The sequence below is a fragment of the Cyclopterus lumpus genome, chromosome 2 (genome assembly GCF_009769545.1).
Source record: "Cyclopterus lumpus isolate fCycLum1 chromosome 2, fCycLum1.pri, whole genome shotgun sequence".
Lineage (NCBI taxonomy): Eukaryota > Metazoa > Chordata > Actinopteri > Perciformes > Cyclopteridae > Cyclopterus > Cyclopterus lumpus.
The window spans coordinates 2,443,675-2,456,454 of record NC_046967.1 but is presented as its reverse complement, the minus strand read 5'-3'; the positions used below and the strand labels follow the sequence as shown (position 1 = coordinate 2,456,454).

Sequence of the window (12,780 nt, the reverse complement as noted above, 5' to 3'; positions counted from 1 at the left end):
ATTCAATACGTGGAACTTTATGTGATTGTGTGAAGAAGACTTTTTCTATTATTTATTATTTATATTGACTTTACTTGTGACCTGACCAAAATACCACATCTGTGAGTTCTGTCCACAACTGATGATGAAGATGATGATGAAGATGATGATGATGTGCAATGTTACAGAGGGAAATATATGTATAGGGATTAAAGATTATATCACAAGATATCTGAAAGTCCATCTCTTTTTAGGGGGGGGGGGGGGGGGGGGAAGAAACCAGATAAGTGAAATACATTTATATTGAAGCTTTAATTGCAGGTATATTCAGAGATATGACGCAACAGCCCAAAACAAACAAACCGAAAAAGCATTTTTTGCAAACTCAAATGACATCGTTATGAGGCGAATGTTTACAAATGGCCTCCGTCCGTCCTCCCTGAGCATGCCTTCAACACACGCTCCATGCATTACATTCATATTTCATATTCACCTGTGTGACCGCAGCTCTCTGGCAACCGGGACTAATAACCGTTGCCTAGAAAGTTGCCCAACGCATCCTCGCTCTCTGCAACTAAAAAAACATGCGAAACCGGCAGCGCGGACGTCTGATATTAACCTTTTGATTCATCGACTACAATCTTTTGCTTTATTTTAGGGAGTGGACGTTGTTCTGCGTTTACCTGTTGAGAAGAATAATACGTGAGTTCAGGTGTGTCTAAAGGCACAAGGTGTGGCAGATTGTTGGGGGGGAGATTCATTGAAGCTCTCTGATTGGCTGATCAGGAGCTTTACAGACTACCCGACCGGAAGAGGTCTTCTGTGATGACATGAACCTGGTCTGAGTCCTGGGGGGGGACGTCTGATTGGCTGGTCAGTGTCCCGGCAGGACTTGCAGATAGTCACTCACAACTAAAAGAGCTAAGGAATAATTGTAAATTATGAATTTGGGAAGTTGACAGTCATTGAACAGTTTAATTCTGAATCTCAGCAACACATACTTTATATTTAAGCTTCGCAGTGTTTGCTTTTTTTCATGATTTTTGGGAGACGAAAGAGGGAAAATGTCAAAGAAACGACTAAAAAAGGTCCAACGATAAAACATTAGAGGAGTTATTGTGTGTTTGTGACCTTCGACTTCATCAAGGTGAGAACCTCCACGGCCTTCGCTGCACTGACGTCGACAGGTACAGTCGTTCTTAAAGGAACATTTGACATTTTGGGACATAGTGAGTCAGATGAGAGGATTTATATCGATTGGTATTAATCTTCTCGTCCGAGTCTCACGATCCCCACTTTTCCTTTTTTTCTTTAAATGAATGAATGCTGGTTTAAGATGAATTAGTAATCCTCTTCCTGCTCCCCAAGCGTTTGGAAAGCTTCTCCTTTCTGTCTCCTTCAGGGCCTCATTTATAGATCGTACGTGTAATTAATAATAAATAAACTGAATTAATTACGCAACAGGATGCATCAACATGAATACAAATGAAAGCAGGAGAATCACAGAAAATGTTTTTTTGTTTTTTTCTTCTTCCTGAAAAGCAAATCTAAACGAGGCCTCTGATATCTACATTCAGCAAATTAAATATGTTTACACCATATAGTATATACACACTATGGATGACAGTCTGTGGTGATGGCCACCCATTGGTGCTCCAACGGGAGGGGCGGGGCTTGTGGTTCCAGGATGGGACGATGGGGCATGCTTCAGGTATTTATGGTCTGTCTGCAGGAAGAAACAACGAGTTTGAATGAGATTGTGGAACAGTTGATGTCCAGTTTCTGATGCCCCTGTAAAGGTAAAGTGTTTTTATATTTACAGTTAACAACGCGTGACTCACTCTCAGGGTTAATCAGTGGTGGGCGTAGACGCCTCCGCCTCTGATGGAGCTGCTGATGGGGGATGACAGTGGATGGTGGCCTGGTCGGATGGGCTTCGCTGAGGCACAAACAAACAAATGAATTCAGTAACGTTTTATTTTCTATCCGAGTCGTGAATCGTGACCTTCAAGCTCACCGATCTGTGCGGAGAACCCCCTCCTGGCCATGTTCTTGGCCCGGACGGCCTCCTTGATGCGGTCCACTTCCTGCTGGTAGCGCTTGCGGTCTCTCATGGCATTCTCCTTGGCCTCCTTCAGGGCGTTCTCCAGGGCTTTGACCCGCTCGGCCGTGGCCCTCAGACGCTTCTCCAGCTTGGGCAGCTCGCAGCGAAGGTCTGCGTTGTCTCGCACCAGCTGAGGGAGGAAAGTGTTATTCTTACATTATTGAGCTGCTACTTTAAGTAAAGGTGAACACTTCCATTACATTACCTGCTTGTGGACCTTGGTGAGCTGTTCCAGGTTGTTCTCCAGGAAGGAGATCTTCTGTTTCTGAGCCACATTTCCAAGTCCCTCCTCACAGTCCAGCTCTGCACTCTTTTGGGGGGAAAGAAACACAGATTCTTTCTTTGCATGTTAAACTGGCAGATTAATAACACGTTAATATGCATCAGAGGGAAGGCGACGCACCTTCTTGACCCGCGTGGTGAGATCCTGAACGAAGAGTTTGCGCAGGTTGTGCAGAGTCTGCAGCTCTTTGGCCTGAGAGAGCACCAAGAAAAGGAGGAAGGCAGAAAAGTATTTATTATTGTTTACACAAACAGTCAAAGACTGGAAACTGTTTATTAAATCCTGCTCCTCAAAATTTAGAAAATACAACATAACGAGTTACGCTACCTTGCAGATTCTTAATACAAAATATAAATAAACTATTGTGTATTATCACGTCGTATAAAGCCTATTTATTAAGTCCACAAAGTCTGCTCCACCTTTACCAGCTGCAACATTTAACACATTAATGCATCAATAATTACATCACAATGATAAAGGCCTACCATACATGTGTTGTTCACAATGGACTGTACATTGAGTACACTTTCAATACTTTAAGTATATGTTAAATGCAGGAATCTTTTTAATGAAAGGGCCTGCAGGTTGCAACGTGAACCTTCAGACACGTCCACTCACCACGGTCTCCTCCAAGCCCTTCAAGTCCTCTCTGGCCTGCTCGCTCTGCTCAGTCAGCAGTCTGAAAACAACACACACACACACACACACACACACACACGTTTACACATCGGCGTGTACTTGTACAGCGGTCAATGAGAGTGCAGCGTGATGCCTACATGAGCTTCTGGAGCTTCGCGTCCTTCTCCTGCTCTTCGGCCTTCAGCTTGTCGTAGTCCGACATGAGCCTCTCCTGCTCCAACAACAGACCCTGGTTCAGACTGAGAGAAAGAGAAATAAGTCCTTATTTGGACCTTTGACAGACAATACATATATAAATAAACAAACAGACTTTAAGTTGAAACCAGAGCTTCTGGACCAACTGGACTGATTCTCACAGGTCCTAAAAGAAGTCTGTGATCTTGAATGGGAGCTGACTTTGAACCCGACATGCAGCAGCTTCATTCTCTGAGCTTCACACGCTCAATAATCAATAATAATGAACATAAAAGTGCTGACGCGTCCTCACTCTGTGAGCTCGTCCTGCATCCTCTGCTTGTCTTCGATCTCGTCTCGGAGGCGGCTGAGCTGCTTCTGGTGAGCCTCCCTGTGGCTCTCCAGCTGCTCCTCCAGAGTCTTCTGGAGGACGGAAACACACATTAGAGATTCAGCATTCAAATATATTTAATATAATTTCTAGCTTCGCTTTCGGGTCACCTTGATGTCCTCGTCTCCATCCGGTCTGCTGACGTCCTCCTTCTCCTTCTCCTCCCCTGACACCTCGTGTCTTTTCTCTGAGACACAACAAAGAAGATGTAAAGGCTAACGGGTCAACAGCAACATGTCGGTGTAGAAACACGTAGTTTTGTGCACTGACCCTGGGTCTGCAGTTTGGTGAGCTCCTCGGTCAAAGCGTCCTGACTCTCCTCCAGCTGCCTCTTCTTCTGCTCCATGTTCTGCATGTAGTCCGTCAGAGACTTGATCTTGGCCTGGTGCTGCACACAGGCGGGTATAGTACGTTGTATTTTCACATGCAAAAAGTGCATTTTTTGAGTTTCCACAGACACAAAGGTAGAATAATTGTGGGCAAATATATAATATAACACATCTGTAATTTAGAAAGGTGCAATAACCACAACATGTTATTTCTCTGCAACGTTGGGACCTTTATGGGGCTTAAACTTCCTCAGGAGCTGCATCTCTCTGCACATAACATACCAGGTGATGGTTACCTGGGAGATGAGAAGCTGGCAGGACGCCAGCTCCTTCTCATTGGCCTGGATCTTGCGGTGGGCGTCGGCCTGCGCGCTCTCCAGCTGCTTGCTGCGGTTCACCAGGGACTTGACCTCTGACTTCATCTTGCTGATGTAGAGGCGAGCCACGGTGAACTCCTCCTCCACCGCCGAGCCGTTCCCCTTGGTCTCTGAGGGCTGAGCGATGGGGGGAGGAGGGGGGGTTAGGACGTGAGTGCGACAGACGCGAGCGTACGTTTTGATGAGCGTGCACGTTCTCACCGCGGCGATCTTCACGTCGCTGGTGCCGATGATGGCGCCGATGTCGCTGAGGTCACGCAGCAGCAGGTTGAGGACCTCGGCCGCTCTCTTCCTCTGAAGGCCGTTCAGCTCCTGCAGCTGAGTCAGCTCCCTCTGCACCGCCGACAGCAACGCCTGTCCACAAACAAAGTACTTTAAATATAATACTTTAAATATAATACTTTAAATATAACACTTTAAATATAATACTTTAAACACAACACTTTAAATATAATACTTTAAATATAACACTTTAAATATAATACTTTAAACACAACACTTTAAACACAACACTTTAAATGTCATAATTTAAATATAATACTTTGAATATAATACTTTAAACACAACACTTTAAAAATAATACTTTAAATGTAATAATTTTAATATAATACTTTAAATATAACACTTTAAATATAATACTTTAAATATAACACTTTAAATATAATACTTTAAACAATATACTTTAAATATAATACTTTAAATATAATACTTTAAACACACCACTCTAAATATAATACTTGAATATATAATATATAAAAAATGGTTTAAAAGCTATAGTTTATAGCTTATAAAACCATATTTTCTAAATATTTTTATTTTACCAATACAGCCTTCTGTTGGATGACAGGAAACATAGTTCTCATTGCAATTATTATTATTATTTATATACATATATATATTTAATATATACATATTAGGATACTAGAAAACAAACTCACCGTCTTGTGCTGCAGCTCCTCGATCAGCTGCAGGTTGGAGTGATCCCTCTCCTCCACCTCTTGGCTCTTCTGGTCGTAGTTGACGGCCAGCTCCTCCAGGGCCTGCAGCACCTCCTTCACCTCCTCCTTGGCCAGCTCGTTCTCCGCCTGCAGCCGACACAGCTCCTCCTGGATCTTCTCGTAGTCGCGTCTCGTCGACGCCAGCAGCTGGAGAGAAAAGCGTACGCACGTTGACATTCACACGTTTATACCAACATATATATATATATATATATATATATATATATATATATATATATATATCACATGCATCTGTTGTATAAGTGGTCTATTAATCTCTAAATTACAAAGGGCTAAGGACAAATAATATGAAAATAAAATAAGATCATGAGAGAAAGAAAAGCAATAGATGTGATTTAAACAATAAATAATAAATACCATAATAATATATAATAATAATAATAATAATAATAAAATGTAATAATAAATATTAAATACAAATAAAAATAGTTAAACTAGCTTATAAAATTATATTTTACATTACCAATACAGCCTCCTGTATATATATATAGAGAAAGTATATATATATATATATATATATATATATGCATGTGTCTATATATATATATATATAAAAATATATATACACATACCTCCTGTATACATATAGAAAGTATGTATATATATAGAAAGTATATATATATATATATATATATATATATATATACACATACATACACAATCCAGATATATACACACATGCAGATATATAGTTTATTAAACACTCTAAATATAACACTTTAAATATAATATATGTTTCATTCTGGGAGACAAACTTCTTCCTGGTCCATCATCTGCTCCTTGAGTTTCTCAGCCAGTTGACTGTGTTGGTTGATCTCATCATCCTGTAGAAATAATAATAATAATAATAATAATAATGACAAGAAGTCAGTAATTAAAAGTCAAGTATTAACAGTGCAGATGTTTTATTATTTACTAAAAGTGTTTATGTTGCGTTTTAAAATTACTACATCACAAAATGTTCACTTTGTGATGTAGTCTCCAAAGAAAGAAGGGTCGAACATGAGGGGGGAGGTGTGGAGGAGGAGCCTCACCTTGTCGTCCAGCTGCTTGTAGAGGTTGCTGATGTCCTCCTCGTATTTGCTCCTCTCGCTGCCGGAGACCGACACGCCTCCTCCGGGCGGCAGCAGGTTGTCGATGACGGGCGTGTTGTCGCACGGCTCGACGCTCTTCTGCTCCTTAGAGCTCAGCTGCTCCTCCTCGGGGACGTTCTCCCCTGTAACGCGGACTCATTGGTTAGATCGGTTCGTATTATGGGATGGAGGGTAACACAACAACACGTTGTGCATCATACCGTGCACATATCACAATGAATGCATATCATTTTGTATATCTGTGTGTGACACAGCCGGTTATTCTTAATTGTGATGAAAGTCAAATGAGAAGATGGAGAGGAGGAGGACGTTTAAAAGGCTCGGCATGGAGCCAGCGGCTGAGTCATGACGGACACACTGCATCAGCATAATGTGTGTTTTAGTGTGTGTGTGTGTGTGTGTTTTAGTGTGTGTTTTCTCTACATTTATGTATCAGGAGCGTAGGCTTTAGAAGCAGCTAAATTGTTTCTACGGAGGGTTCATGTTACCAGCATGGGAATTAAAAGAATTTAAAAAGCAATGACCAGAGAGAGAGAGAGACAATAAAGCAAAGAGGAGGAGGGAGAGCGGTTACCATGCGACAGAGATGATGAAAAAAGGGCGAGGATGAGATGTTACACTGCGGCCTCAGAAGAGAGGACGAGGAACTAGACAACAGAGTGAAGCCCTTCACAGTTTATGTTACTGTCACTGTTCAATACGGTTGGAATCAACTATATTTCTGCAGGATGGTGACAGTGAGGATTATTCACAAGATCCATTTAAATCTCTTTGCGAAATATAAATGGTGAAATCAAATACAGTGTTCACTTAAATGAACATGGATGGAGATTGATGACCAATCAAAGGGGAGAAAATGCACAAATGAGAAGGGAAACGTGACAGCACACCATGAGGTCTTTCAGAAGACCGGTGCTCATCCTTCCGGTCCATTCATTTAGTTTCTTTCCATCTCACCGTTCCTCCAGCGGTTAAGCTCCGCCTCCAGCCTCTGGATGATGGTTTTCAGGCTCTTGTTCTTCTCCTTCTGCTTCTCGTACTTCTTCTTCCACTCTTCGGCCGTCAGCTCCAGGTTCACGGACACGGTGTTCTTGATGGTCTTGGCTCTGAGGTGAAGTGAAGTTTTAAAAGTTAACGGATATGTTCTATTTTTAGACACTTTATTACAGTGCTCTCTTTCAAGACGTGCTTCAGTGTCACCAAAGTGTTTCAAATAGACCGGGTAATACTTTTAGACATCAACATGAGCCTAAATATAAACCAGAAGAAGGTGTGGAGAGTTTCATCAGAGGGATCTATACATAGAAACAAACCCGGATGCACAGCGGGAAACTAAAAGCCATCTGGCACGCACGCACACACACACACACACACACACACACACACACACACACACACACCTCTGTCCGAACATGAGAGTGGACTTGGTCTCGGACTCGTTGTAGACGGACGGCGAGCAGCAGATGATGATGGTGGTGCGACAGTTCCCCCCCAGAGAGTCCTGCAGGATCCGGGTCATCTTGCTGTCTCTGTACGGCACGTGGGATTTCTAAAAAGAGGCAAAACACACATTTTTTAAAATTCACGTTCTTCCAAAAAATGTGTGGAGGCGGCGCTCGCTGCCACCCACCGTTCCCTCGGCGAGAGCAGAGATGACGTTCCCCAGCGCCGACAGGGACTTGTTGATGTTCTTGGCCTCGTCCAACACGGCGCCCTCCGCTCCCGTCTTGCTGACCTGTTCAGACATGCAGATTAGACATCACGCCGTGCTTCACGGGGGAACCAGGATCCTGCCCGGGATCTCGCTCCGGGTTACCTTCTCGCTGCCCGCCAGGTCCACCAGGTAGAGCTTCCCCGACAGCTTCTTCTCCGTCTCTATGTTCTCCTGCTTGATGTTGATGAGGAAGATGCTGTGGCTGCGGGAGCTGTGCTCGTTCATGTCTGTGACAAAGAAGCACAGATGAAAGTAACTGTGGAGGTAGAATACTTTATACTTCTACTTTACTCTCCTCTGTACTCCAGAAACATACTGAAACTTATACACTACTCTTCACATGGTTGCATTCTGCACCCTCGCCACTAGAGGGCAACGCCTCTTTCACACGGGAGCATTTTTACATGAAATATGAAAAGACGATTCATCAAATTGGGAGAAAGATGTCCTTTTGGTTGATATTAAAATACACATATGAAGATACGTACTCGTCACTGCCACGTGCCGATTGTTTTTGCCCTCGTCGATGACATCCATGACCTCCTCCGGACTGGACACGAAGCGCTCGGTACAACCCTGGCAGGGAAAGAGAAGCATTCACCGATAACCACGTGCTCAGGGGGAATTAAACCTAAAGTTAAAGTTAAGCTCTTGAGTATACATCATGGAGTCAATCTGGCTGCTGGGAGATCAAACAGGAAGCCCGTTTACAAACCTTCACATAGGGAACTCTGTTCTTGTCTTCGTGCACAGCGAGGTTCGTCTTCGACACTTCACACACAGAACAAAAAACAGGTCACAACAGACCGGATTATCATGCAAATGACTCCACAGTTCGATCCACCTTAAATGTGACACACTCGAGGGGAAGAACCAGCCGCACTCACCATCCAGCAGGTCTCTGATCTTGTCCATGTAGATTTCAAAATAGGAAACCTGCACGGAGGAAACGCCGAACTTTAAATGTCTGAATCTTTGCATTTAGATATTTAAGCATGCAACATCATCTTCCAAGGCTCAAAAGGCCCGTTATGATGTATCACTACAGCTGCTTCAGCTGTGCATGTTACAGTGGGGGTTTAAACACATTTATTCGGTTGTGACAAATGTTTTTATATATTTTATTTTGTGTTACCTTAATGTGAAACTCGAGGTTCTCGTCCATGGAGTAGATGTGGTCGAAGATGTCTTGGGCGATGCGAGGGATGATCCCCATCAGCTGGTGGTCGTGCAGTTTGCCCTGAGCACACAGCAATGTGCATATTCACGTTATTAATACTTCTGTGTGGAAGCTCTCAGATACACCAGGATAACGTTATGCTCCACGTGACGCTGCAGCTATAAATAAATACAGTCAGGAGAAACCCTTTGTTGTACTTTGAAGCTAGTTTTTAAATCGGATCGGGTTTAAGATTGAATAAAAACTGAAGGTAAAGATGCTTCTCATCACATTACTGATGTCTTGGTGGATTCATTTGTCTTTTGCTTCCTCGTCTTTCCGCCGTCGTGTGAGATTGGATTTAGTGTGTTTTTTTGCTAAGTCTGTTGCACAATGCCGGCTGTGCTCTGATCCTCTGATTGGAGATTAAAATAAATAAAACGAAGGTCGCTTTCAGTCTTTATTCCACGGCTCCGGCTCTGAGACTCATCCATCGCTGGATCGATCGTCTATGAAGACGCGGAGGAACCGCTGACGTGTACTTGATGTGGACCGAAGAGGACCGATGTGGACTAAAGAGGACTCACCTCCATGGTGTGCGTCTTCCCGGAGGACGTCTGTCCGTAGGCGAAGATGGTGCCGTTGTAACCACCGAGCACATCTGGAGCGACATGAAAACACACAGGCATGAAGAACACCTTTCCAATGGGATGCGTATTAACACACTACTAATACTGCTGTCACATAATAATAACTTTATTCACACAGCAACATAAAAACAAAGAGTAATTAATATTTCAGTATTTATCTACTGAAGCTGATGATTTATCTGTTGAATGATGAAATATAATCAATGTTTCAAACTGAAACAGAGACGCCTTAACTCAGCTATTCATCATCTCTATTATAACATGAACGTGAACATCATTTCACTTTACTGTTATGTAAAATAGAAAAAGAAAGACTAGAACAAAGTGTCTCGTACCTTTCACGATCTGTTTGGCACACTGGTCGTAGACTTGTCCCTGGGACGTGTTGGGAGGCAGCACTCGGTCGAACACGTAGGGTTTACTCTGTTACACACCAACGGGACACGTCATGACAAACACACACACACACACACACACACACACACACACACACACACACACACACACACACACACACACACACACACACACACACACACACACACACACACACACACACACACACACACACACACACACACACACACACACACACACACACACACACACACACACACACACACGCTGCAGGGCTTCATACAACACACTCTTATTTTATCTGCAGTTGTTTGAGCTCCTATTTCATCTGATCAGGACGCAAAAGTTTAAGGGCTCATATAATATAATAACTGGCGGCCTTTAGGCGAGATTTTTTGTAATTTTTGTGATTTTTAGAGAGTTTCTTTGTCGTTTTTATAATGATTTTCATCGTCCCACTACCATCGTTCCTCCCTCATCGTCCCACTACCATCGTTCCTCTACCGTCTCTGTCTCTCTGGGTTTAAAGGGTTTCTGGAACAACATAATTAATTATGCAGGACGTGCAGGGCTGCTGATGGTGAGCGGATGTGGCTGGGTTCACTTCCTGCCTGCCTGTCTGTCTGTCTGTCTGTTTGTCTGTCTCTCTCTGTACATTATACAGATCGTGTTGACATATTTTATTTGCTCATCCACGTTTTTTTTTACTATTATGTTGTGTTCAAGGACGGTTGGGAAAATACAACATCTAGGACTCTGGGAACTGTTTAGCTCAGGGATGACTTTCACAAAATGAATATATCGCTTTTCCCATAATTAATCTTAACGTTCTGGCACACATTGTGAAGATGTGTGTGTTAGCTCCACCCACCAGGGCTTCCAGGGTGTGGAAAACAAACATCAGACCCAATAGATGCTTTAAAACAAACCTGAGGCTCAACAGTCACAGTGAGCCAGTGTGAGTATGAACTTTGACCCCTGACCTTTTAATTGTTTTGCGGTGAAGAAATCAATATTCTTCTGCAGCAAATCTGTCCGGATCAATCAATATATAAATTAAAGATTTTAAGTGAAGCCATAAAAAGGACTTAAAGTTGTATTTTCATCCCTTTTCCACACAATGTTTTAGATGCCTGCTTTATTCATCCTTTGTTATCTGTTTACCCCCGCTGGCATTCTGGGGTATTTCATAAATATAAAAAACTATTTTCTTGACTTGTTTCTAACTCATAGACACATCATTCTCCATATTATTTGTTTAAGTTATGGCTTGTATCTGTTATATTATTACATTATTTTACAGGGTAGATTGTTTATGCATAAATATTTTAATGACATATTTAATATAATGATTATTATTGGTAGCAGCCTGTCATGCTGTCACAGTACTACATACATTTGAATTATTACAGCATTTTGTTTGTTGTTATTTGTCCACAATTGCATGAAAGAAACATTTAGATGCAGCTTAAAAGTTAAGATTAGATTAAAATAAATATTCTCATATACTGAATACAAAGGCCAACCATGCACATCTCTGTCATGTTGTACATCATCTACTGGAGGACGACAGGCGGATGGCGCATTTGGCATCCCCATCCTGCCTGCAGAGCTCCAGGTGACTTTGCTCCTCTGAAACACTGCAGTGTGTGCGTGTACTTCTTACTGCACACACATGACGTCACATCAACCTCACAACACCCAAGACTTGCCGTTATGACCACCGTGTCGTCCTCTTTGAATTTGGGGATGTATTTGTCTCCCCTGTTGATCTCGGCCTCGTTCAGGGGCCTGAAGCGGCACATCACCCTCACGCCGCACTCCGACGCATCCATCATGGCTGCTGCTGGCGCTGTTTACGCCGCCCCTCTGGATAATGCGGGTGCACACAACTACACCGACGGGCTGGGGAGACAGCAGTCTATTCTGGGCAGGGTGGTGCCCAACGGGAGGTGCAGGGACTAGCGGCTCGCGTCCCGAGCCAAGTGGGAGTTCACTGAAACAGAGAATCACACCGTTATTGGCAAATACAGGTTTTCCCAAAAAATAAACAACCGTCTGGCCTCCCGGTTTCCTCACCGCGAGAACGTTCAGGAATCTCCGGTTTTTATCCGATGCGCAACGCGTCCTTCATCCGAGCCGAATCCGTCCGGGTTTCCTCGGCTGCGCCATGGCCGAACCGGATCAACCGCAGCGCTGCGTCCCGCGGATGGAGCTCAGCCGTCGGCGTGCAGGCCTCCTTCCAGCAGCGGAGACACCGACACTAACCGTGCACGGAGCGGGCCGACGCGTGTTTGCGCGTCGCGGCGTTGGGGGGGATAGACTCCCGGGTGGCCGCTCGGTGTGCAGAGGGAGAGAGCCCGGAGGATGCGCAGACAGCCGCAACGTCCTGACTTGCAATAAAAGCGCGCTGCCGCGGCGCGCGCACGTTCCCTGCATCAGCACCACCGAGTTGCTCGTGTGCACGCGCACAAAATATACTGCACTAATTTCTTAATTAATGTCTAAACA

General features: G+C 43.6%; 1 protein-coding gene across 1 annotated transcript; it reads right to left on the bottom strand.

The window, feature by feature from the left end:
- Positions 1–274: 274 nt before the first annotated feature.
- On the bottom strand, positions 275–12,449 carry LOC117745001 (kinesin heavy chain-like). The gene is made up of 27 exons (XM_034552944.1): positions 12,349–12,449; positions 11,982–12,265; positions 10,248–10,335; positions 9,850–9,923; positions 9,239–9,343; positions 8,991–9,039; positions 8,819–8,874; positions 8,592–8,679; positions 8,206–8,330; positions 8,020–8,124; positions 7,790–7,938; positions 7,347–7,495; positions 6,330–6,511; positions 6,051–6,119; positions 5,215–5,421; positions 4,478–4,630; positions 4,196–4,393; positions 3,841–3,958; positions 3,681–3,757; positions 3,493–3,602; positions 3,143–3,244; positions 2,985–3,045; positions 2,487–2,558; positions 2,289–2,393; positions 1,997–2,213; positions 1,821–1,918; positions 275–1,705 (listed from the first exon to the last, which is right to left on the bottom strand). The coding sequence occupies exons 2-26, from the start codon at positions 12,105–12,107 to the stop codon at positions 1,833–1,835; spliced, it is 2,871 nt and encodes a 956-aa protein (XP_034408835.1). The 5' UTR covers positions 12,108–12,265; positions 12,349–12,449; the 3' UTR covers positions 275–1,705; positions 1,821–1,832.
- Between the last annotated feature and the right edge of the window lie 331 nt (positions 12,450–12,780).